Consider the following 25,028-nt stretch of genomic DNA (forward strand, 5'->3'; position numbering starts at 1 on the left):
TAGAGTTGTAGCTTTTATTATATGGCTTTTAAGAAATGTCTTATGTGGCTCCAATAAGTTTTCAAATTATCAAGCAAACAGAGTTCTAATAATAAGATACAAGGACCACATATTAATAACTATGACTACTGTTTTAAGAATTTTGGGATCAAAGTCTCAATGATTTATACTCTAAGGCTGGTTGTTTAATCTGTATCTGGAGTGCATTAATCATTGATAGCTTCCCGTGTGTTTTAGCAATAAAGAATCTGCCTGTAATGCAGGAAGTACGGGATATGCAGGTTCAATTCCCTGGGTCAAGAGGATCCCCTGGAAAAGAAAATAGTGACCCAATCCAGTATTCTTCCCTGGAAAATTCCATGACAGAGGAGCCTGGCGGGCTACAGTTCATGGGGTCACAAAGAATCAGACACGACAGAGCACACCTAACAAACACTCACAGTAACTTAAGGAAATATCCTACCACCTCAGGAAAAGATGGCTTTACCCACCACACCCTTCATCTGTTACCCTTAACTGTTCTAATTACAAAACAGAATGCAAACATTGAGATTAAACAGGCAAGTTTTATTATCAAATGTAACAATTCTACAAAAATTCAGTAGTATTGTAGTATTACTGCCTATCTTAAAGTCTTTCAGAGCTCTGGGCAAACAGCATCTTAAGGCAGCCAAGTATAAAGAACTATCTTTATGATCTTAAGTGCCAGTTATCACCAATTTTCACACAACATGGTTTTTCTTATTTTTCCTACTGCAGTTAAATGGACATTACTGGTCAGTGAAGAGGGACTGTTTGGCTTTCCATTTAAGGTATTAATCAAAATAATGCAAAGTAAATAAAAATAGCAGCCACATAAATCTGTATGGCATTGCATTCAAGCTAAGGACATTAAGAGGAACTTAAAGGAACATGTGCACTTGGTTAATCAAATTCTGTTGTTCTCTTTGGAGTTACACGAGGCAGCAGTACTATCTAGCTAGTGTCTAATATTGCACTTCTGGAGCATAAACACAGCTAAACACACAGGGCTACAGGCCGACAGCATCAGCACCTGTTCTCATCACATCAGTGTTCACCTCTCAGTCTAGAATGCTGACTATAACCCTAGGCTTTTTAAAAGTTTTAATTTGACAGTTAAGGCATTAGAGAAAAAGGATCAAGGCTATCTTATTATATACAAGCATTCACTTTAGTTAGTATATTGCTTTCTAGAATACATTGTTCAAATATTCTCATTTGTGATATTAAAAACTATGGAATTTCTTATTAAAGTCCGGACCATCAATAATGGGAAAAGTACAGTATAAAATAATACATACAAAGCCACAGTATTCAGTTACAGTTCAAACTAGAAATTAATAACTACACATAGCTGCTTCATTTTTGGTTTTATATTTTGGCCCCTAGTTCATTTTTATTTACAACTGATACCCACTGAGAAAAAAAAGGAAACTTTTAAACTATGTATGTTTTGTGATGGGTGTGCCATTTCTTCTCACTTATTCCAAGGTGTTTAAAAAATAGTTTTTGGTGGCTTTTAACTGTAAGACATTGTGATGGCCAAGAGCCTGGGAAAATAATAGCTTTATTTCTTTCTGTAAGTCTGGGACTTACGTACTCCAAGACCTTATTCTTACTTCAGAAGAGCACATGATTGTGCAGAAGATGGGGAGAAGAATGGGAACACACAAAAATGGAGCTTCCATAAAAGAGTTCCTGGTGGAGATGGCAGATGTCAGTGGAGTATTTTTTTCCCCCAAGACTTAAAACTTAGGAAACACCTATGATGCCATATTAGCTGGTAGTAGTGGAGACACCCGATTTCAAATTCACATTTTAAATGCCTGTTTGCAGTGAGCAAGGAGCCAAGCATGCTGCTTGCAATGAGAATTTGGCTTCACTGGCTCAAATTTTTCATTCCACCAAAAGATAGGGCATTCGCCCACCGTCCAATGATGTTTGCTGAAAATACTGCAGCCTGAGTGTAGACAAACTTCTCCTGAAGTTGCTGGAAGTTGTCTTATGTCTGAAGGTTTCAGGATCTCCATACATCTTTCAAACACTGAAAAAAAAAAGAACAAAAGAAAAAATTATAGTCTCTCAATTTTACAATTCTTAGTCGCCGTGAAAAAGATTCTGAATTCTAAAAGGTCTAAAAGTCTTAAAAGGATTCCAAATTTTTATTTTACACAGACATAATTGGTATTTACACAGCAAATTCTCAGGGAATACACTGCTGACAAGTGAAGTTTATGTGATAACTGACATTTCTACAATACCCTAGCCATATTATCATGCATGGGATAATGTGTGTTTTTACCTCCCCACTTAAATCTTTTGTGAGGAGACTATTCTCTTCATTCCTTATTCTGGGTCCCCAGGTTATCTGAGCATTTTAGTGATAGTGGAGGTTCAATACCATTTTCTAAATAAATCAAGCCATTAAGACAAAAATTTGATATTAAATTCTAATATAAGAAATTTCCAAAAAAATTCAAACAAGAATATTTGTATCAGTAAGAAGCACTGAGAGGGGACTTCCCTGGTGGTCCAGTGGTTAAGACTCCATGCTTTCAAAGCAGGGGGCACAGTTTCATAGCTGGTGGGAGAATTAACCTCACATGCCATGTGGTGTGGCCAAAAAAAGAAAAAAAAAGCACTAAATAATGACACTGGAGCAAAAAAGTTCTATATGTCAGTGACCAATCTATAAAAACTACCTTTATGTGGACTATTTCATCCTTACAACCACCCTATTATATTGCCATGTCACCCCCATTTTACAGATGGGAAACCTGAGGCACAGAGCAATTAAGCCAATAATTGGAAGATCTAGAATATGAATGCAAATTGGTTCTTCTGTGCTATTTACTTATATCCCACACACAATCTTTAAAATGAAAAATAACTAGGCATGTATATACTTTCACATGTAAATGAGAAACAGAAATAAAGATAGAAATACAGTTCTTCAGACTTTAGTTCTATTCATATGACCAATTTGTAATTGTGGTTAATCCTAGATTTGTTTTAAAAGCAGATTCTGGGACTTCCGTGGTAGTCCAGTGGCTAAGACTGTGCTCCCAATGCAGAGGGCCCCAGGGTTCGATCCCTGGTCAGGGAACCAGGTCCCACATGCCACAATTAGGAGTTTGCACACTGCAATGAAAATCAAAATCCTGTGTGCCACAACTAAGACTCAGCATATAGACCAAAAAAAAAAAAAGATTTCAAAACTGGAATACAGATTTAGATTCAGGTACTCTTAAGAATAGAGAAACTTTTGTTTCTTTGTTAGAATTCATTTTTAAATGTGGTTTTGAAAGGGACCATAACTTAGCACTTAGCTTTAAAATACTATGCATTGAAACCTGCTCTTTGGATACTAAATTTGGATAAGAAAATCTCTATCAATGACCCGACATTATTACTGTTGTCCAATATCTATTTTGTCTATCTTTTGGCCATAGCACCTGATTTTCCTTAAACGACTGCCCCGCCCCCAATCTCAAGGCCATAAAGAGGCAACTTTACCACTGAGCCCAACAAGTGACCCAGATATAGCCCATTAGAGTCCTGTGTGTCCTTGGCCACAATGGTTTCAGAGAGGGACTTAAGGTGAGGCCAGTGACACTTAAGCCCTGGCTTCCTCTGGACTTGGCAATGGAATGGTGGCCAGCCATGATTTGCTGCAAGTATGGCACAAAGAGAGTTGGGCTGAGAGTGAGGCCTTGGATGCAGCCAAGTTGGTCAACTATGGACCTGTCTGTTATCAGAGTCAATGAATTCCACCTCCCTCATTCTCAGCCCAGACTACTAGTATTCCAGTAGGAAATTACTGTAGATGCTGAAAGTTATACCTTCATGTTTTGTGAAAATGTGGACAAGTTCTGAAAAAATTAAAAGCTTAACTTTCTCAGACCTGCCTTTTAATCCCCATGGTATCCAACGGAATTTTAGAATTTAGCAATGCAACTGTAGATTCCTAGCTGTCAACAACAACAACAAAGAAAATCTCAGACAGATAAGGAGAAAATGTTTCATATTCCCCTATAGCTGCATAAAAGCAAACACTCGTATGCAAAGACAATTTTTAAGGTACAACTGCGTATTTGTCTTTCCTTTCTAGTAAGATCTGCGTCAAAACATATAATGCTGTATTTTGCACTAAGTTGTCATTAAAAGTTCTATGTACATTTACAAAGAATTCTTTTAAGATATCTGGTTTCACCAACTGGTGTCATGTCCTATGGAATGAACCTACACCCCTTAAAAAGAAAAAAATGCCTGTAACTCTGATTACAGTGAGTCCCCCACATACGAACCTTCAAGTTGCAAACTTTCAAAGATGCAAACGTGTGTTAGAGACCTGATGGCACTGGAAGCCCAGAGAAAGGACAAAGAGAGAAAAGAGGGAAGAGGTAAACAGAGAACTGAAGAGATTCATGACGCAGGAGGTGGCCAGGGGATTTTGTTTATTTGAGGAGGCACCGTTAGTCTTTGAGGCACAGCAGGGGAGTTTGCAGCAGCCATTCAGAATGCGATCCAGTGCCACTGTGTCATCTATGACAAGAAAAAACAGCTACTACCCAGACGTCGCTGGATCGTTTTTTTCAACAGGGTAGACAGAAGTTAATCCAGCAAAGAACCAGATCCTGTGCCATCAGCATCAGGTGTACGAGGGAAGCTGCAGCTTGCCCTGCGTCTCCTATTGCCGCCGGCCTTTCAGCTGCCCCACCTCCCGTCCCTCCTCTGGTCAGGAGCTGCCCTTGCCTGCTCACTCCACGCCAGCCCGTGTGCCAGCTGCCCTACTGTACTGCTGTACTTTCCAAGGCACTGTGTGGTAAGATGGAAAATGTTTTATTTCTCATGTTTGTTTTTTATGTATTATTTGTGTGAAAAGCATTATAAGCCTATTACAGTACCGTACTATATAGCTAATTGTGTTAGTTGGGTATCTAGGCTAACTTTGTTGGACTTACTAACAAACTGGATTTAAAAAAAAGTACTCTCGGAACAGAACTTGTTCGTATGTAGGGGTCTGTGTGTAGTTGTAATATTTCATTTCCTCCCAGTAATTTTGACATCTCTCTTCTGAAAAGTATAATTCATAGTTGGGATCTTTTATTAGGACAGAAGAACAGTTTCTTCTTCCTTTAAGATAAAATAAAACCCATAACTCAAATTCTTTAATCAAAGAAAGGCTGTTTGTCAGTTGAGTCAAAAGAATCAATATTTGTCATTCTGGCCCATTTTTATAATCCTAGTTGGAGGAGGAAGAGAGAAGTTTTGTCCAATTTTCAAAGATGCTCTTTTTATTCAAAAGATATCTTGAATTTGGGGGCCAGAAACTAACACATTAGCCACTATGTTGATCCAAAAGAAAAAAACAACTTTTTTTTTCAATCCACAAAGTAATCCAAACTATACATTTAAGAGACCGAGAATAAAAAAAAAATACCCTTCAGGACTTCCTGGAGGCCCCATGGTTAAGAATTCACCAGGTGAAGCAGGAGACGCAGGTTCGATCCCTGCTGCAGAAGATCCCACACGCTGCAGGGCGACTGAGCCCATGTGCCGCAGCCACCGCCCGCCAGCGCCTCCTGCTGGCTTTACCACCGCAACTGCTGAGGCCTGAGCGCACGCAGCCTGCGCTCAGCACAAGGGAAGCCACCGAAATGTGAAGTCTGGAAAGTAGCCTCTAATCACTGCAACCAGAGAAAGCCCGAGTACAGCAACAAAGACCCAGTGTAGCCAAAACAAGAGAAAATACACACCTATTCAAATGAGGGCTACATTGAGATTTGTTTTGTTTTCCATAAAACTTAGGTGCTGTGATAATAACCAGGCTTAATATATTACAAGAGCTTCCAAAAATACCTTGTATACAGACAAAACTTTTCACACACACACACACACACACACACAAGGAAACTAGAAGCACTTAATCTTGGACTTTTCAGCTTTCAGAACCCTGTAAGAGACTAAGTGTTTGCTGTTTATAAGCCAGCCAAGTCCACAGAACTGTGTTAAGACAGCCTGAATGGATGAAGCCATTTACCAAGAGATCAAAATTGATACCACCAGGGAGGTCACCACAAAACTTCATGAGAGGGGATCTTCACTTCCATATACTCTTTCTTAAAACCTACTACCCCAGTCTAACCACAAGAAAAAAATTAAATCCAACTAAAGGACAGCCCACAAGACTTCAAGAGCAGTATAAAGCAGAACTGTCAAGGTCAAGAAAACAACCTAAGACTGAAACACTAACACAGGCCAGAGGACACCAAAGAGACAACCATCTAAATGTGAAATCTTAGACTGGATCCTGGAGTAGAAAAAGGACATTAACGAAAACACTGGTAAAACCTGAATAAGTCTGCAATGTAGACAGTAGTCTGCCCCTGTAATGATTATTGTGATCATAGCAACAAAATAGGTACTTGTATACAGAAAGAACCTTAGTTTGTTTAACTTTATACTCATTAATCCACCTGATTCTTAACACCCAAAAATGTTACATATGTAATATGAGGTTCTTTTTTCCCCAATTTTTACAGAGAAGGGAACTGTCTCCTCTAAAGAATTATCATCTCCTTATGTATGCAAAATGTAGTTGTAAATATAGTTAGGGAGCACTTGTTGACAAATTTAAATTTATGAGCTGACCCTGCCCTTTGAGATCCTGAGTCTGAGACTTGGAGCTCACAGTGAAAGTTGGGGTGACAAGAACTCTGGCCATGTGAGGAGGCATTTTCCCAGCCAGTCATCACAACCTCCTTCTCTGAAGTGCCCCTTGCGCATCTTTAATAGCCTGTGAGCTGTCCTTAGGGGTTTCCTAGGACCAAAAAAGCAGGCATTATCTTTTGGGGGGCAGTCTGCAAATATAGGCTCCTTTGAGATGACAAGGCTACACGAAAAGACAGACAGTGTGACTTCTTTACCAGACCTCACCATGGGCTTTGGTTACCTTTATCTGATTCTATAACCAGCAGTGACATTGTTCTTTCAGTGAATTTTTACAGCAACATACTAGTTTCCTGTGGCTACTGTAACAAATTACCACAAACTGGTTACTTAAAACAAGGGGAAATTTATTCTTAACAATTCTGGAGGCCAGAGGTCAGAAATGAAGGTGTCAGCCAGGCCACACACCCTCCAGAGGGTAGGGTGCAGGAAAAAATCTACTTTTGGCCTCTTCCAAGTTTTGCTGGCTACAGGTGTTCCGTGCCTTGCATCCACCTGATTGTAATCTCTCGTAGTTACACCTCCACCTCCTCTCTCATGTGTCTACCTGATCTCTGTCTGTTTCTTTCTTATAATCGCACTTAGGGTCCACCCAGGTAATCCAAAATAAACTCCTCCTCTCGAGATCCTTAATTTATATCTTTTGGTAGGTAAGGCAAAAGACATGGGTTCCAGGAATCAGGATGTAGACATTCTGCATCACTGTTCAGTTCAATGCAAACACTTACTGCTGTGCTCTCATTTGCCCAAAGAGCACCAAGAGTGAAGCTGGAAGCTGTGGGTCTTTGATCAGCTTGGTCACTAGTTGTATGACTTGTGAAAATTGTCTAATCCCTCTGGATTTCATCTCCTCTGACAAATGGGGCCAAGGTACATGTCCTGAGCCCTCACAGGGCTGTGTTGAAACTCCAATGAGACTGCAGATATAAAAGTGCTCTCAGAGCACAAGCCACTCTATTGGTGTCAAAGATGACTAATGATAATGAATTTAATATGCATGTGGATGAGGAGAAAAATATACAAATATACAGTCACAGTAAAAGGTTAAGGGGAAAGAAACAGGTTCAAAATTCCTAGAGGGCATATAAAAAAAGAACTTGAAAAGAATCATTCACTGTAGCTATTTCTAGACGGTGGGATGATTACTGATTTCCTTGTAACTGTCTATATGTTTCAAATTCTTTACAAGGAGCACAAATACTTTTATAATCCTTACTTCTCAAGGTTGTTGATATAATTAAATGAGATAATTTATGCCAAGTATTTCATACAGTACTCCATGTGAGTTTTTAAAAATCCTCAATATAAAGGCAGATTAATCTGATGTTAAATGCAAAAGCCTGGATTTTAACAAAGGACCTGATTTGTTATCCTACCATGACCCCAAATATACAAACGTTAGGATAGAATTTGGAGAAGGAAATGGCAACCCACTCCAGTGTTCTTGCCTGGAGAATCCCGGGGGCAAGGGAGCCTGGTGGGCTGCCGTCTATGGGGTCGGAAACAACTGAAGTGACTTAGCAGTAGCAGGATAGAATTAGAGGTGCTGAGTAATGGTCATAGTCAATTTAGGATATTTCAAAACGTCACACTTCTAGTCAGTTTTTCTCTGGTCGTGAGGCTTCTGGGATCTAGCTCTCTGATCAGGGATCGAATTTGGGTTCTGGCAGTGAAAGTGCCAAGCCCTAACCATTAGACAACCAGAGAATTCCCCAATTCTAGTCATTCCTTATTCAAAAACGTATTTTGTGCACAGTATGCTTGTCAAGTTCACAGGCAGCATCAGGGAGATGAACAAAGAACACCTGAAGTGCTCTCATCACCATGTGCTAGAAAACGCACAGTGGGCTGGGCTGTGGACCAGAAAATTCATTCACATTACCATGGATGTGGGCCCTTTGATAGCATCTTGAAACCTCACTGAAAATGGCAGAGAATCAACACTTCCAATCCAGAACTGGGGCTTCTACAACTTCAGAGCGATAGACTAAGACCCCCAACTGTCATTTTCTCAAACACAACACTGCAATGACAACATTTTTTTCTAATTTAGAATCCATGTGATTGAAGTCCACATAGTCCTTGGCCATGAAAATGGTTACCAAAAAATTTGAAAATGACATGCCAACAAACCAATTTCAGTAACCCAATTAAAAAAAACAAAAAAAAAAAAAGAAAGAAGCCGCACCAATTCCTGACCATGTCCTTCCTTATAACTAGCTCTTTTAAGGAGATTCACACACAATGTTAATATTTTTTAAGGGAAGGTTAATTTAACTTATATGCAGAATACATCATGAGAAACGCTGGGCTGGAAGAAGCACAAGCTGGAATCAAGATTGCTGGGAGAAATATCAATAACCTCAGATATGCAGATGACACCACCCTTATGGCAGAAAGTGAAGAGGAACTCAAAAGCCTCTTGATGAAAGTGAAAGAGGAGAGTGAATAAGTTGGCTTAAAACTCAACATTCAGAAAACGAAGATCATGGCATCTGGTCCCATCACTTCATGGCAAATAGATGGGGAAACAGTGGAAACAGTGTCAGACTTTATTTTTTTGGGGGGGCTCCAAAATCACTGCAGATGGTGACTGCAGCCATGAAGTTAAAAGATGCTTACTCCTTGGAAGGAAAGTTATGTCCAACCTAGATAAAGTATCCAAAAGCAGAGACATTACTTTGCCAACAAAGGTCCATCTAGTCAAGGCTATGGTTTTTCCAGTGGTCACGTATGGATGTGAGAGTTGGACTGTGAAGAAAGCTGAGCACTGAAGAATTGATGCTTTTGAACTGTGGTGTTGGAGAAGACTCTTGAGAGTCCCTTGGACTGCAAGGAGATCCAACCAGTCCATCCTAAAGGAGATCAGTCCTGGGTGTTCATTGGAAGAACTGATGCTGAAGCTGAAACTCCAATACTTTGGCCACCTCATGTGAAGAGTTGACTCATTAGAAAAGACTCTGATGCTGGGAGGGATTGGGGGCAGGAGGAGAAGGGGATGACAGAGGATGAGAAGGCTGGATGACATCACCGACTCGATGCACATGAGTTTGAGTGAACTCTGGGAGTTGGTGATAGGGAGTCCTGGCGTGCTGGGATTCATGGGGTTGCAAAGAATGGGACACGACTGAGCGACTGAACTGAACTGAATTAGTAGGGAGAAAAAATTATTCAAAAAGCTATCAGAATCCTTTTCCTCTAGGTTTAGTTTTAGAAGAGGAGGAAGACGCAACAAAAACCTTGCAATCATTTTGGAATGAGGCATATTTAAAAGTATACCCAGATGAACTTTAAAAAACATTAGGCTAAGTGAAATAAGTCAGCCATGAAAGAACAAATACTGTGTTATTCCATTTATAAGGTAACTACAATAGTTAAATGCACAGAAACATAAAAGAGAATAATGGTTTCCAGGGAGCTAGGGAAAGAGGAATAGGAGATTATGTTTAATGTTATTTAGAGTTCAGCATGAGAAGGTAAAAAGTTCAGGAGCTAGATGTTGCAAACAATGTGGATGTACTTAATGCCATGAACTGTACACTTAAAAATGATTAAAATCATATTATGTTATATATTATTTTACCACAACTTTAGAAAAGAGAAACTAGGAAAAAAAGTATAACCAACTTAATAGAGTTATCATATGACTCAATGTTTCTATTCCTAAATATACACCCAAAATAATTTAAAATATTCAAATATTTGTACATAATTATTCATATCAGCACTATTTACAATACCCAGAAGGTGGAATCAGCCCATAAGCCCATCAATAGATATATGGGGGGAAAAAAAAAATCTCATATAGCCATACAATGGAATATTCAGTTCACTCAGTAGTGTCTGACTTTTTGTGACCTCATGGACTGCAGCATGCCAGGCTTCCCTGTCCATCACCAACTCTTGGAGCTTGCTGAAACTCATGTCCATCGAGCCAGAATATTAATTCTGACTTGATACAATGGAATATTAATCAGTCACAAAAATAGGAATGAAGTACTGATACATACTATAACATGGATAAACCTCAAAAACATGTGAAATGAAGTAGATTGGTTGCCTGGGTCTATTGCGAGGGAAAACTGGGAGCTATTGCTTAATGGGTATGGGATTTTCTTTCAGAGTTGATAAAAATGTTTTGGAACTAGACAGAAATAGTGGTCGCACAATATTGCAAATACACTAAATATCATTTAACTGTATACTTTAAAATAATTTCCAAATGGAAAAGTTTTCCCTATGCCAAAATAACATACAACCGTTTCCATATATATTGCTTAGATACTACACTTAGACGACAATCTTAACTTCAGTCTCCATTCCTTCCAAGATTTCTGTCATTTCTTATATCACATAAAGGGAAGAGAAGTCCCACCTGACTTAAAAAACATCAAGATTCTTGATCTCTCTGTTAGGCCCTTTATAATTTAACTTCCATAGCATGGAGCCTTACCTTCTTTTCTGAGGATGATCTAACTGCTGGGGCCCTTAAATACAAACCCATTCTTTGGATAGAGTCCTGGCCTGGTCACTTGTGTGTACAAGTCCATCCTCGGTTGCATACTAAAATGCAAGTTAAAACAAACAGGATCAAAAGATGGACAAACTATCACTACAGACAGTTAGTATTTCAACTGAATAGTTCTACCAACTGAATTATATACAGGACATTAAAACCATAGGAAACAAGTTAACGCTGATACAAGCCATCTACGTAACTGTGAATCTCAAATTGTTTCTTACTTAACATGTCTAAATATCATAAAAATCTCTTCTAAGCGGAGAGTTAGATGAACATGCAGACAGAAAAAGAACGGAGTACCACAACATTACCAAACAATTCAGATCTTGTTAACAATACAGTTTCCATGACACCACAAGCATTAGTTATATTTGTAATATCAATCTAGTTCTCTCAGCAGTGCAGCAAGTTAAAAGCAGTAAGTGGCCCAAAGAGATAATGATTAAAGTCAGTACTTGGAGGAGAAAAAAAAAATTTGCACTATTGAAAATGCAAAGCCACTGACAGGAAAGGTTAATGCAAAGGGCAAATGAAAAAGTTAAAGGACTAATATAACGATACCTAAGAGCCCATTTCAGAATAAGAGGTCCATCAACTAAAGTAAAGACAAAGATTTATTTCCACGAACAGAATGATATCCTCATCACTAATATTTTTATAGTAGTTTACCTTCATAAATTCTCATTCTATTAATTTCATTTATCAAAATGGGCCTCACTCAGGTTAATTTACAAAAATGCAGATTTGATAGCAGAACCTATATCCTGTATCTTGCTTTAGTATCACAATTCTTCTCTTTGTAAATCAGCCCTTTCCAGCCCCTTCAATCCCAAATCAAATAAGGAAAAATTAAGTGGGAGTAGTTTTATAGAAAGAATTTTGCTGAGGAAAGGGGAACCATACATCTAAAAATTAAAAGTAACATTTATAAAAATGACATATGCCATTATTATATATATATGTATGTTTTAAAAGACAGAATCAGAAACCATAAAGAGATTTCATTCATTCATTCAAACAATTATTACCAAGGATTTGGTATTATTACCTACATAAATAAATTATGTAATTATGTAGGATAAATTTCAAGTAACCAGAAATCAAATGAAAACCTCCCAATAAATAAGCAACAGCAATAAAGGCCCCATATATAAAGACAGACATAAAGATTACACTTCAGAACAATTTTTTTTTAAAAGTCATCCATTGATTTTTTTATTTTGTGATAAAGACATATCTAAAAGAACTAGAGCTTTTTTGAGTGGCCATTACTAAAATAACTGAGAACAGGCAAAAAGAATAAGAAGGCAAGGACTCTTAAAGACAGCAGAAAATACAAACTTTTATGTAAGAGTGACATGAAATTAGATTATATACAAAAGATTTTGAATGTATGCATTTTAACTACCTTAAAACTATTCAAGAATAATTTGATATGCTGAATTAGATAACTGAGGTTCCTATGTAATCCTAATTTATCTATCCAGTTCATAAATTCCAAGCACTTCAGAAATGAAGGCAAATGCCTTGAGACAAAATAGCTTTGCAGAATCTTTTTGCTTCTGATTATACTAGGTCTGCTCCAACACTGAATAATTCCCTAGAGGCTACTAGAAGATAAAAACTTCAATCTGTAGTAGTTTATCTTAATTTTGAAGCCTGTAAATCTTTTAGCCATAAATCTAGAAATAACTACCATTATGTGTTTGTGGTTTAATAAATACCCGTAAGAAGAGCAGTTTCGTTTACTTTCATACAGTTTATATGTATGACCACTTAATGCTATTCAGTTTGAATGTAATAAAAATTAGTCAAAACAACTGGAAAATCATGGGAGAAAACACAAAACTCAAATGTATTTTCCATGTGATTTTATCTTTTCAATAGCCATTGGTAAAATTCTCTCTTCGTAATCTAGTGAATCAGATACGAAGTTTGGGAAGTAATTATTTACCATTCCAAAGGATTCCAACAGGTAGGGAAGAAGCAAAGTATCTGCTGATCTCTGAAAAATAGCTTATGTCTTCAAAGAATGTGCTAAGCCAAGCAGGAACAAAACATAACTTTTGTCCAATTTCATTCAGTCTTTCACTATCAGACATAGATTTTCTTCAATTGTCAAAAAATATCCCATGATGGTAACTTGGTAGGTTTGGGACATCCCCACTGACATTGCTTTAGCTGAGCTCCACAATCCTCCACAATTTATGGATTTGTTGTTGTTGTTCAGTTGCCAAGTCATGTCCAACTCTTTGCGACTCCATGGTTCATGGATACCAACCTTGTAAACCTATTCTAGGAGTGCGAGTATAACTGTGCCTGCGGACAACACCCTTACCGTGTTGTACGGTTAACGCTTCAGGACTTGATGATTAGGCCTACAAGTGCTTCTCAACTAACGACTCAAGCAAGGCTCAGCTCCAAGAGGAAAGACCATTTTTGCTTTTAGTGCAAGTAAAGACTGCAAGATACTGATTTTTAGACATTGTAGGCAAGAAGGAGTTTGGGTCTAACCATGTGATTTAAGAAGGAAAAGTATCCTCTCAGGTGAGATGAGAATGAGACGACTTTGCTTGCTTTTAACGAGCTCTTATCAAAAATCAAAGAACAACTGATGGACACAGGTAGCGTTAGAAAAATGGAAAAGAGTAAAAATCAGTTTCATTAGTTATCATAAAAGAAACACTTCCTACAGCTCTTTTCAAAAGAGTTACCATCTAAAGATTCATTGAGTCACCCTTGTTTCTTCCATACCAGGCAGAAAGGACTCAGACTACTTTTTAAATACTCAAACTCTCTATTTTTTCATTAGTCAACAATTTAACTTTGAAGAAAATTCCTTCTTAGCCAATCTTATTCTAGATGGAAAGACCCACACCACTGTGTGCATAAACAGCTTTCTCAAAGTAGCCCAACTGAAAGAGAGAAAAAGAAAAGCACCTAAGATTAAGTGGAAGTAATTAAAATAGCATGGAAGAGCCCTAATCCTTCCAAAGGGATGAGTTTGAAGTAAGCACTCAGATAACGAATCCCCCGACTCTGGTTCTTCATAAAGCAAATCTATTTAAAAGCGTTTGTATACATGAGTTTCAGAGAATATCCTAGCTGCATTCTTTAGGCACATCAGCTTAAGTAATAAGGGCACTGAGTATTTTTCTTCTTCAAGGTACTGACCTGGTAACCTTGGAAGAAGTTAAGAATTTCCTTAACTCCAGTATTGTAGGCCAGGCCCTGCATTCTGACCACCGTGCCAGGCTGTGGAGGGACACCGCTAAGATTAGCAGCTGTAGGGAAGTAGCCAAGACTATTGGGCGAACCTGGGGGGCTAAAGGGAGAGAAAGCACAATGAACCAATAGAAACAGACAATGTCTAATATTTACTCTAAACACAATAGTTACTTATAGAAACACTTTTTCAAGGTGACCTTTCTTAGAATTCTCAGTTCTCTCTCCCAAGGCAGGTAAGTACACCACAGCTATTCTGTCCCCCGTTTCTACAAAAGCCCAAAGTTGGAAAGAAAGACAGAAGAGTTAATGCGGAGTTAAATGCAGGGTGTCCCCAAAGATCCGATTCTGTCCGAGATTCTTAGAGAAGGAAGGAGAGAAGGAAACTTCTGCAGCCACTCAACCACAAAGCACCACTTCCAAAGCCCAGCTCATTGATGATTAACTGGCTAGTTACCAGGAATACTAAGGCAAGGAAAGTCATGAACACAAAGGAATAACAGAAACCATAGCCAGAGACCAAAAGGTATACAAAATGATTGCTCCAAAGAACACACAGTTCTATCCCTGTATACAGCAAATGCACAACACAGTTAAGTACAGAACAATGTGAGAGCAAAGTGCTATAGCACCCATGAGTTATTTCTTCCAACTGAACTGGAAAAAAAAAAAAAGTGTGTATTGGTAAACTGGAAGGGATGCATAACAAATTACATTAACCACCATTAACATGAGGGGAAACTGATGGTGGGTCCTTTTAGTGTATCTGCAATAATTACCGCCAAGAAACACAAGCCACATGAATAACTAATCATTCTTTATGTAGTAACTCAAGTGATTACCATATTATGAAATTAGTTTCATCATGTCCCATACCAATCTGTTTTTCACAATTAGTTGCTCGATACTCATATATGCATAGGGATTTTTTAATAAGTCATTAGCTTAAAAGAGCACTAAAGATCCACAGCTTTAGATTATTAACACAAATCATTCTAAGTAGGTAATTATCCACTTCAAAGACAAGTAAACATAATGAAAGGGACTAAAAATTTTTGAGATTATCTAGCCTGCATAATCCTAACTGATGAGTTAACAGGAGTGATACCAGATGGTGAATCCAATCCTAGCCTCCATTTTATTAGCACAGTAACCCTGAACAAGTCACTTAATTTTATCGTTTCTTAAATGGGAATGAAAACATTTCCTAGTTTCACAGAATTGTCCTTCAGCATCAATGACTTAACGTATCGAAATACTCCACAAACCATAAAATGCAGTAATTTGTTGTTCTGTTATTATTCTCACTCTTGCTATTTCCATCCCCATTCTTCCATTTCATCATATCTAAAATATGGAAGCCTGAAAATATTACGTGACATCAAGCTGCCCATAATCTAAGTCTCTAAAACAGTAATTCTCAACTCATCTGCATATTTGAGTTACTTGGAGAGATTTTTTACAACTCTCTCCAAGGAGAGTCTGTTTAGAGACCAAAAGTCAATCCATGTATAACTGTGAGAGCAGAGAGGGAATGCTGATCTTTAGGGCTGAGAGGGACTTTAGCCATCATTCAGCCACACCTTCTTGTTTTCACAGAGGTAGAAACGGAAACTAAGAGTTAAATAATTTCCCGAAGGTCACACAACCAGTTAGCTCTTCACAAAACCAAAGAACTACCCAGACTTCTTAACTCCTAGCTCAATGCTTCCCCCCATACAGGCAGCATTCATTCAAAGCAGCAAGGTTAGAAATATAAGATCAATGCACAAAATAAATCAATTACATTTCTGTATACTACAATAGGGCTTCCCTTGTGGCTCAGCTGGTAAAGAATCCACCTGCAATATGGGAGACCTGGGTTCAATCCCTGGGTTGTCCTAGAGAAGGGAAAGTCTACCCACTCCAGTATTCTGGCCTGGAAAATTCCGTGGACTATATATACAGTCTATGGGGTTGCAAAGAGTCGGACACGACTGATCGACTTTCACATATATACATACACTACAATGAACAACCTAAAAATGAAATAAGGAAAGCAATCATTCACAACAGCATTAAAAGAACAAAATATTACAAAAAAAGTGACAAAGGAACAGCAAGACTTACACACTAAAAACTATGAAACAATGTTAAAAAATAGAAGTCATCTAAATAAATGGAAAGACAGTCCATGTTCATAAACAGACAATTTAATTTTGTTAAAACGGGAATACTCTAAATCATATAGATTTGATGCAATAGCTATCATATTCTTTTTTTTTCCCCCAGACATCAACAAAACTGAAGCTAAAACATATATGGAATTACAAATGACCAAGAACAGCCAAACTTTCTTGAAAAAGAGAAAAGTATTTTGAATTTCCTAAAAACTTTACTATAAAACTACAGTAATTTTGGTGTGGTACCTCCATAACGGTAGGCAAAGATCAATGGAATAGAATTCGAGAGGCCAGAAATAAACTCTTACATTTATGGTCAATTTATTTACTTGTTTGTTTGCCCATGGGATCCCAATTCCCAGATCAGGGATGGAACCCAAGGCCCTCAGCAATGAAAGCATGGAGTCAACCATAGGACTCAATGGAAGTCCCTGGTCAACTGATTTTTGACAAGAGTTCTAAGACAATTTGATGAGAAAATAACTCTTTTCAGTAAATGGTGCTGAACAGTGAAATGTTCACATGCAAAAGGATGAATTTAGACTTCTACCTTACTCTGTATAAAAAACTAATTCAAGATGGATAATACACCTAAGTACAAGAGCCAACACAACAAAACTCTTATAAGAATATGTAGTAATACATTTTCATGATCTTGCATTCTATATGACAAAAGTATAAGTGAGAAAAGAAGAAATAGATAAGTTGAACTGCATCAAAATTTAAAACTTTTGGGGAATTAGTCCCTGGTAGTTCAGATGATAAAGAATCTGCCTGCAATGCAGGAGACCTCGGTTCAATCCCTGGGTTGGGAAGATCCCCTGGAGAAGGGAAAGGTTACCTACTCCAGTATTCTGGCCTGGAGAATTCCATGGACATACCAAGGGGTCACAGTCAGACATGACTGAGCAACTAACACTTTCTACTTTGACTTTTTTCTTCTGGTGATCCAATGGTTAGGAATCCATGCTTTTAGTATGTGGCATGGCCAGAAACAAAACCCACCAAAACTTAAAAATTTTTGTGCTTTAAAGGACATCATGAAGAAAATGAAAAGACAACCCACAGACTGGAAGAAAATATTTGTAAGTCATATAAGATATCCTACTTAGAATATATACAGAAACTTTACAACTAAAAACAGTAAGAAAAATTGCTCAATTAAAAAATGTGTAAAGGACTTCAATAAACTTTTCTCCAAAGAAAACATGTGAAGGGCTAGTAAGCACGTATAAAGTTGCTCAAAATCAATAGTTAAATAAATGTAAATCAAAACCATAATGAGACAGCAAATCCACACCCATGAAAATAGTTAAAAGAGCTGAAAAGGATGTAAAGAAAGGAAAAATGCCAAAACATTGTTAATGGGAATGTTAAGATGGTAAAGCCCCTTTGGAAAATAGTTTGGCTGTTTCTGCAAAGTTAAACGTAAAGTTACCATATGACCCAGCAATTCTACTCCTATGTACATACCTAACTAAAGAAAGCTGAAAATCTAGGTCCACACAAAAACCTGAATGCAGATGTATACAGCATTATTAATAGAATAAAACTCCAAGTGTCTGACAGCTGATGATAAACTAAATGTTGTATACTCCCACAATGGAATACTGTTTAACCATAAAAAGGAATGAAAACTGTTGATCCATATTACAATGTGAATGAACCTCAAAAACAGGCTAAATCAAAGAAACTAGTCATGAAAGACCACAAATGGCGTTATTCTGTTTATATGAAACATCTGAACAGGCAAATTCATAGAAACAAAAATTAGATTAATAGTTATTTAGGGATGTAGAAGGGGCAAGTAAAGTGGGTAGAAGGGAAGTGAACTGGAGTTGTTACTAATGAACACCATGGTTCTTCTAGCGGTTACTCTGAAATTAAATTGTTAGAAGCACTTCCCTAGTGGTTCAGTGGTTAAGACTGTGTTTCCATTGCAGGGGGGTATGGGATCAATCCCTTGGTTGGGAAACTTAAGATCCCAACACTCTGCAAAAAAAAAAAAGTCTCAGATGGACATAGTACCAATAATGTAACCAGTACTCAAAAGCTGCAAAGATTAAAAAACTGATAGAACCACAAAAGAACCCAAGGGTTAGGGTCCAAATGAATCAGTCAACCTAACACTGAACACCAAGTTCCTACAGGGCATGCAGAGACTGTATAAACTAACAAGGAGACTGACCTTGAACTGCTAAGAAGCCCTGCTGGGGCTGCCTGAACCAGCAAAGACCTGAGGGGAGGTGAGAAGAAATGAAGAGAAAAAAAAAACAGCATGGTGGGGGGTTCTCCTCGAAGGTTTATTTTCAAAAGACTGCTAGAGCATCACAGTTATGCAGACACTGCTGCTGAGACTCAGTCAGCAGGTGACCCTGAGATCGTGTTAAGAACCTTCTGGAGTGAGGCTCAGAGGGAGGGGATATATGTATACTTGTGGCTGGAGTCAAACACGTGAGTTATAAAGTGGAAGATCTCCTCCATGGGAGCACTCCACGTTCTATGGATTTGAGTAATAACTCTCAAACTCAATGCGGAGAAAATCTGGATTTCCCTGAGAAATTTATGACTTTTTTTGAAATTATGAGTGTGCAATTCAAGTTTCCTCCTGCCCAAAGCCCATGATTGTTATGCCAATATTAATCGCCTAAGATTAATTTAATTGCCAGACTATCAAACATTTCCTATCTTATATTTTTAATCAAGTCTTAATTTATATCACAATTTTTTTTCAAATACTCTGTATCCTAATACATCACTGCAAATTCTTTTTCAGCACAGGGAAAGATATATGAAAACAGTGAAGGCCAAGGTGTCTAACAACCAAGAAAACTATATACTCTTTTGAAAACAGTTCTCATAACACAATACTCTTTCATTTAACAATTACAAATTACTAAACATTGGCAACATGGATAGCATTCCAAAGTAGAAGCAGTTATAGCATGACAAAACAATGTGATGACTCGTCATATTTCTCTAGAGGACAGAGATCAAAAGCATTACCTACCTTATTAGAGAAAGAGGTTAAGGGAAAAGAAAATTAGTGGAGAGAATATACTCTCCTCTGAATGAGTCACAATACATCAACACATTAACACAGAAAACATCCTGAGAAGTCTTAAAAAAGAAATCTGGTTTCTACTTCCTTGCAAAATTACCACACCGAGTCTTGTTTAACAGTTATGAACACCCCTAGTGACATAAAGACCCTATATTTGAAAAGTGACTGGAGAAACAACATTTTAATCCTAACAAATGTAAAGGCTGGAATCAATTTTCATTTGGAAATTTCTGAACTAACTTGTTCATCCTAAGTGAACAGTCTCAAGAAGGCTGACTTTGCAACATTCTTTTGAGCTTAATACTCATGTAGATGGACTGGGCAGTACACATGGATCCTCCATTTCTGTTAGCTCTTCTTAAAGGCTACAAGTCTCTCTTTCCAAGTGCATCTACCTCCTGGAGAAAGTTTAAGTAACCAACAAATATAAAAACACTTTGGAAGGAATAAAGAAATCTTTTGAGAATCTATTTCACTAAAATAGTAAGCAAATTTAGGTACTGTCAAATTGTTTGGTAGCTAAACTTAAATTTACTCCAATTACATTAAAGATTACAAAAATTTAAACCCCCTACTACATTTATCATAATATGTTCCAAACACATAGTAAAGTTACAGACTTCTTACTCAAAACAAGAACTGTCCCCACAAAGCTTCATTTTACATTTGAAAACTAGATCCAGCACCAGAAATTATTTTAAAAGTAATCTTTTTGCTTGATTTAAAGCATAGAATGATAACTGATCTTACATATTTTGAGAACAATGACAGTTTAAAAAGTAGTATTCTGAGGAAAAGCTGTAGCTGAAGAAGCAAGCGAAACACACTGTGATCCATGCTATGTTACAACAATTTCCAGAGAGGCACATTTACAAAAGCTATTATTTTGGAAACTACTTTTGGGTTTTTGTTTTTTAAATGCACTTTTGTTTTATTTTTGAATAGGAACTGAGGACAACATTGAAAGGCACAAGTAAAAGGCAAGCAGGATGACTCCATCACCTTCTTTCCCCCCAAATCACACCCTGTCTAGAAGCAATCCCATTCTCGTTTTGTGGTTATAATGGTTTATTTTGAACTTAAATAAATTAAAAAAATCAATACTTTATTATTAAATAAATTCATAGACAAATGTCAGTTTTTCCTTTAAACCTACTTCAGTGCAATAAATATATACCAAGGAAATGCTTACATAGGGCAGGGGAGGCAAAAGAGGCTTATTTTGTTTATCAAGATAGGCATATGTGTTCTAGTTAAGTTTATCTGCTTTAACTAAAGTTATCAATACTTAAGGGCTTCTCAGGTGGCACAGTAATGAAGAATCTGCCTGCCAATGCAGGAGACACGAGATATGGGTTCGATCCCTGAGTCAGGAAGATCCCCTGGAGTAGGAAATGCAACCTACTCCAGGATTCTTGCCTCGAGAATCTCATGGACAGAGGAGCCTGACGGGCTGTAGTCCACGGGTTGAGAAGAGTTGAACACGGCTGAGCACGAGCGCAACAACAGCATTAACACTTAAGAATAAGGCGCTTAGAGATACACGGGGCACATAAACAGCGACACGTGAAAGAAATGATGTCTGGGTTTCTGTGCTTTAAAATGTCCTCAATATGATGACACCAGATTGGCAAAATATTGAATAATAGATATATTCCCAAATTACTTGTTTGAAAATTTCTGTCATAGATTTTTTAAAAGCTATGCTTGAAAATAACATTTTTAAGAAAAAGAATCGGGGAAAAAAACTTTATATATTGAAATCAATTAAGTGTTTTGAGTAAAGTTTTTTCCTTGAAGTTAAGAATTTTAAGTATATTTTAAATTCCCTGAGTTACTCATTATATAAGGTCTTTAGTAAACAACTATTTCTTCCATGAAACTACACTGAATTCTCAGGCACTGAGAGTATAGTCTATGGCCCACAACAGTTCTTGCTTATGTCATTTAGAAATGACATTCAAATTGGGAAAGAAAAAAAAGCTGTTTCCACCAGCAAATTATCTGGTGCTTCTTCATTATTTCATTGCCTGATATTACATTAATATCACATTTTCCAACATTCTAGTGTCATTTTATTGCATGCTGAGTTCCAGCTTGCATTTGTGACACTAAGTATTTGTTATAAAATAAAAAGAAATTTTTAAAACAAGAATTCTTTCTTTTTCTTGATCCTATCAGAAAGCTTTCAGCAAGTAAATCTGGCTTCCCCAGTGGCTCAGTGGAGAAGAATCTTGCTGCCAAGCAGGAGACATGGCTCAGTCCCTGGGTCAGGAAGATCCCCTGGAGAAGGAAATGGCAACCCATTCCAGTGTTCTTTCCTGAGAAATCCCATGGACAGAGGAGCCTGGTGGGCTACAGTCCATGGGGGTCATGAAGAGTCGGACACAACTTAGTGACTAAACAAGTTCAGGTGTATATGGAAGGCCTCTGTACTGTTTGTTACATGGTGTGTGAACCTACATTTATCTCAATAAAACAAAGGAGACTGGAACAAGAAAGCTAAGTTTTTCAAAACAGCAAATGCAGGCCTCTCTCGGAGAGTTGGTATTTTTTCGGTTCAAGTACAAAGAATTTCAGAAGAGAATACAAAAATGACATGACAAACCAAGCACTGTAGAATGTTTCACTATTAGTATTTAATGCTTGGCTAGAAAGGAGCTGATTTCACATAATGGGTTATCCCCCAAAATAAAAGGATCCCCCATCCAACCCCACCCTTTCTTGTGGGCATGCAAATAAAGCATCCCTCATTAAAAATGTCAACCACCCCCTTGCCCTCTACTTTGGTTCAAAGTGAATATGTTATTAGTTATATGTCCTACAAAAGGTGAGGCAATGGATATACACAAGACATTTATGTTAATCCATCTTTCTTTAAATTATATGACATTTAGCTGAAGATCTAGCATGTTTCTTACCTGTGCTTATAGCTCTGATGCAAAAAAGAATATTCTTTTCTAAGAAAAATGAGAGGTCAGAACAAAAGGTAGGACTTTATGTAATAGGAGAGAAAAGGTGTAATGGGAGAGAAGTTTTGACTGATAAGCAGGGTGGGCATCAACACTTCTTTTGTATCCTAGGCTAAGCTCTGGCATACCGGGTACCTGAAACCTTCTTTCAAGTGGAGAAAGAAAAAACCAATGTTCTTAAGCAGCAAACAGAACCACTTGTTTTAATTTCACTAGCTCTTCAAGATGCTGCGGTCACAGCCACACATTTAGACTGCTAAAAACTCATCTAGTTAAACAAAAGGCAATTAACTGGTTCATTGTTTTTTTCCTTACATGTTCTTCAAGTAATCCAAATCCTTACAGTGAGAGATGCTATCAGTATATCCTCAGAGCAATACCCACTGGAAGATACACCAAGTAGGAGGACGTAAAATAAGAACAAATGCCCTCTAGCGGAAGGAGCCCTTTGAAGTCACTGACTTTGCACACGGATGAATTCTGTCAGCTACCCTATGGCAGATAGGGTTCATATTTTATTAATCCTAATATTCCAAATGTGTTGCACACAGAGGTACTGAATAACAGCTTGCCCAGATAAATTAATTAAAAACAGGTAAAAATCAGTATCATTTTCTGAGGGGCCTGCTTTTAAAAGTTTGCAAAATATGTTAGCATCTTTAAAGTAATGAACATATGGCATTAATTTGAAGTCAGACAGACAGCTTTCATTTAAAAAGTAGAGGGACAACATCCAGAACAAGAAAAAGAAAATGTGTATAACTAATCACTTTGTTGTACAGCAGAAATAAACAACACTGTAAATCAACTATACTTCAATAAAGTATTTTTTTTTTTAGTGGAGGGAATTTAAATTTATTTCTAATTTGAAAAGAGACAAACTCCAGAGCTTCTGATTTAATATCCTGTTTTAGCCTGAAGTATGCTATCTCCCATTTTCCTACACATCAGTAAATAAGCAAAAACATACTTTCAACATTTACATTACAGAGTCTCAAATGCTTTACAGTCATCTGAGGTTAGAAATTAGTGGTGTTCTCCCAAAACTATGAAATATTTGATGGCTTTTGGAATAATTTTTTTAGATTATATCAGACTTTAAGTCTGGTTAACAGAACATTCCAATGTTTGAACACTTTGTTTGTGTGTATAATTTCCTAGAATGAGGGACATGAAAATTCAAATAATGAAACATACTAGGAGTTATTTGGAAATATTAATTTAAATACAACACACAAGCATGATTTAAAAATCCCACTTTTGTGAAATTGTTCCATAGACATATTTAACGATCAGTATGAGGTTTAGAGAAAGATACAATTAGATGTCTATAAAAATACAGGAATTTTAAAATTATGACATATTTTCATTCTTAGAAAGTTACACGAATGGGAAGTAACTTGTTATCATGGGAAGTTACAAGAGTGAGGTAAATTTGCAGATAGTCCTTAGGCAAGAAGTCAGTGACATACTGGCAAGTTGAAAAAACCAACCAAACATATGTTAGTATGTCACATTATTTACAAGTACACAGATGTGTATGTTCTCAAATTGATAACTGAGGTTACTTTTGGACTTAGAGTCATGTAAAATCTGAATCTACTTTTACTCACTACTTCTATCCTCTTAGACTTACTAAGGAGGACATTACAAACTTCAAAACTACTAGTAGAAAAAAAATTAAAGGAACTATTAAGCCATAAATCAGTTTCTCTTGCCTTTGGGGCTTCAGTTCCAGACTTAAGCTCCCAACTCACTATGATGGGAAACTATTTCTAAGAGATTCCTTCTTTTAACAGTGTCCAGAGAGCAAGGCAATGATGGAATTGGATGTTCTCCAAGTGTGTTACAGGCACAAGAAAGTGCCCCCAACACCCAGGGGCACAGAGCATCCCACTCCTGGCATTCTGATGGCGCAAGAAAGGAAGACCAAGATCTTTCTTATAACCAGAGCCGCTACCAGCAAGTGCCTGTCACAGGCTCCAGAGAAGCTGACAGATTGGGACTGGAGTGGGTGCCTGACACAGTACTCAACCAAGAACAATTACTCATGCTTCTGGGCCTTTTCAAATTTTCCAAAGATGGTCAGCTGATGATTATCATGGCTTTCTCACTGTTCTTCCCCAATAAAGAAAATTTTCAATATTTTCCCTTTAAAAACAAGAATGAGTTTTTAAAATTCCTAAAAAAGTACATTTATTGGCTGCAAGCTTCAATGCTACCAAGATCTCAATGTTCTTGCTCCTTCTGAGGAAACCGTAGATGGAGAGGGTATGGAAATACAGCGGGACAGGGAATCCCCTGGTGGCCCAGAGGCTAGGACGCCACAC

The 25,028-nt window shown here is 37.5% G+C and overlaps 1 protein-coding gene across 4 annotated transcripts in view; it reads right to left on the reverse strand.

Moving 5' to 3' along the window:
• Nucleotides 1-556: 556 nt before the first annotated feature.
• The window catches only part of ESRP1 (epithelial splicing regulatory protein 1), a 58,220-nt gene continuing 33,748 nt past the window's right edge, over nt 557-25,028 (reverse strand). For 2 of the 4 annotated variants that reach the window (XM_055546640.1, XM_055546645.1), the window contains exons 14-16: nt 14,450-14,600; nt 11,207-11,316; nt 557-2,065 (exon numbers count right to left, since the gene is read on the reverse strand). In XM_055546640.1, coding sequence (XP_055402615.1) covers nt 11,242-11,316; nt 14,450-14,600 — 226 coding nt within the window. In that variant the 3' untranslated portion in view covers nt 557-2,065; nt 11,207-11,241. The remainder of the gene's footprint in view (nt 2,066-11,206; nt 11,317-14,449; nt 14,601-25,028) is intronic. The other 2 variants (XM_055546642.1, XM_055546644.1) reach the window with 2 other exon arrangements.

Source organism: Bubalus kerabau, chromosome 14, assembly GCF_029407905.1.
Source record: "Bubalus kerabau isolate K-KA32 ecotype Philippines breed swamp buffalo chromosome 14, PCC_UOA_SB_1v2, whole genome shotgun sequence".
Taxonomy (NCBI): domain Eukaryota; kingdom Metazoa; phylum Chordata; class Mammalia; order Artiodactyla; family Bovidae; genus Bubalus; species Bubalus kerabau.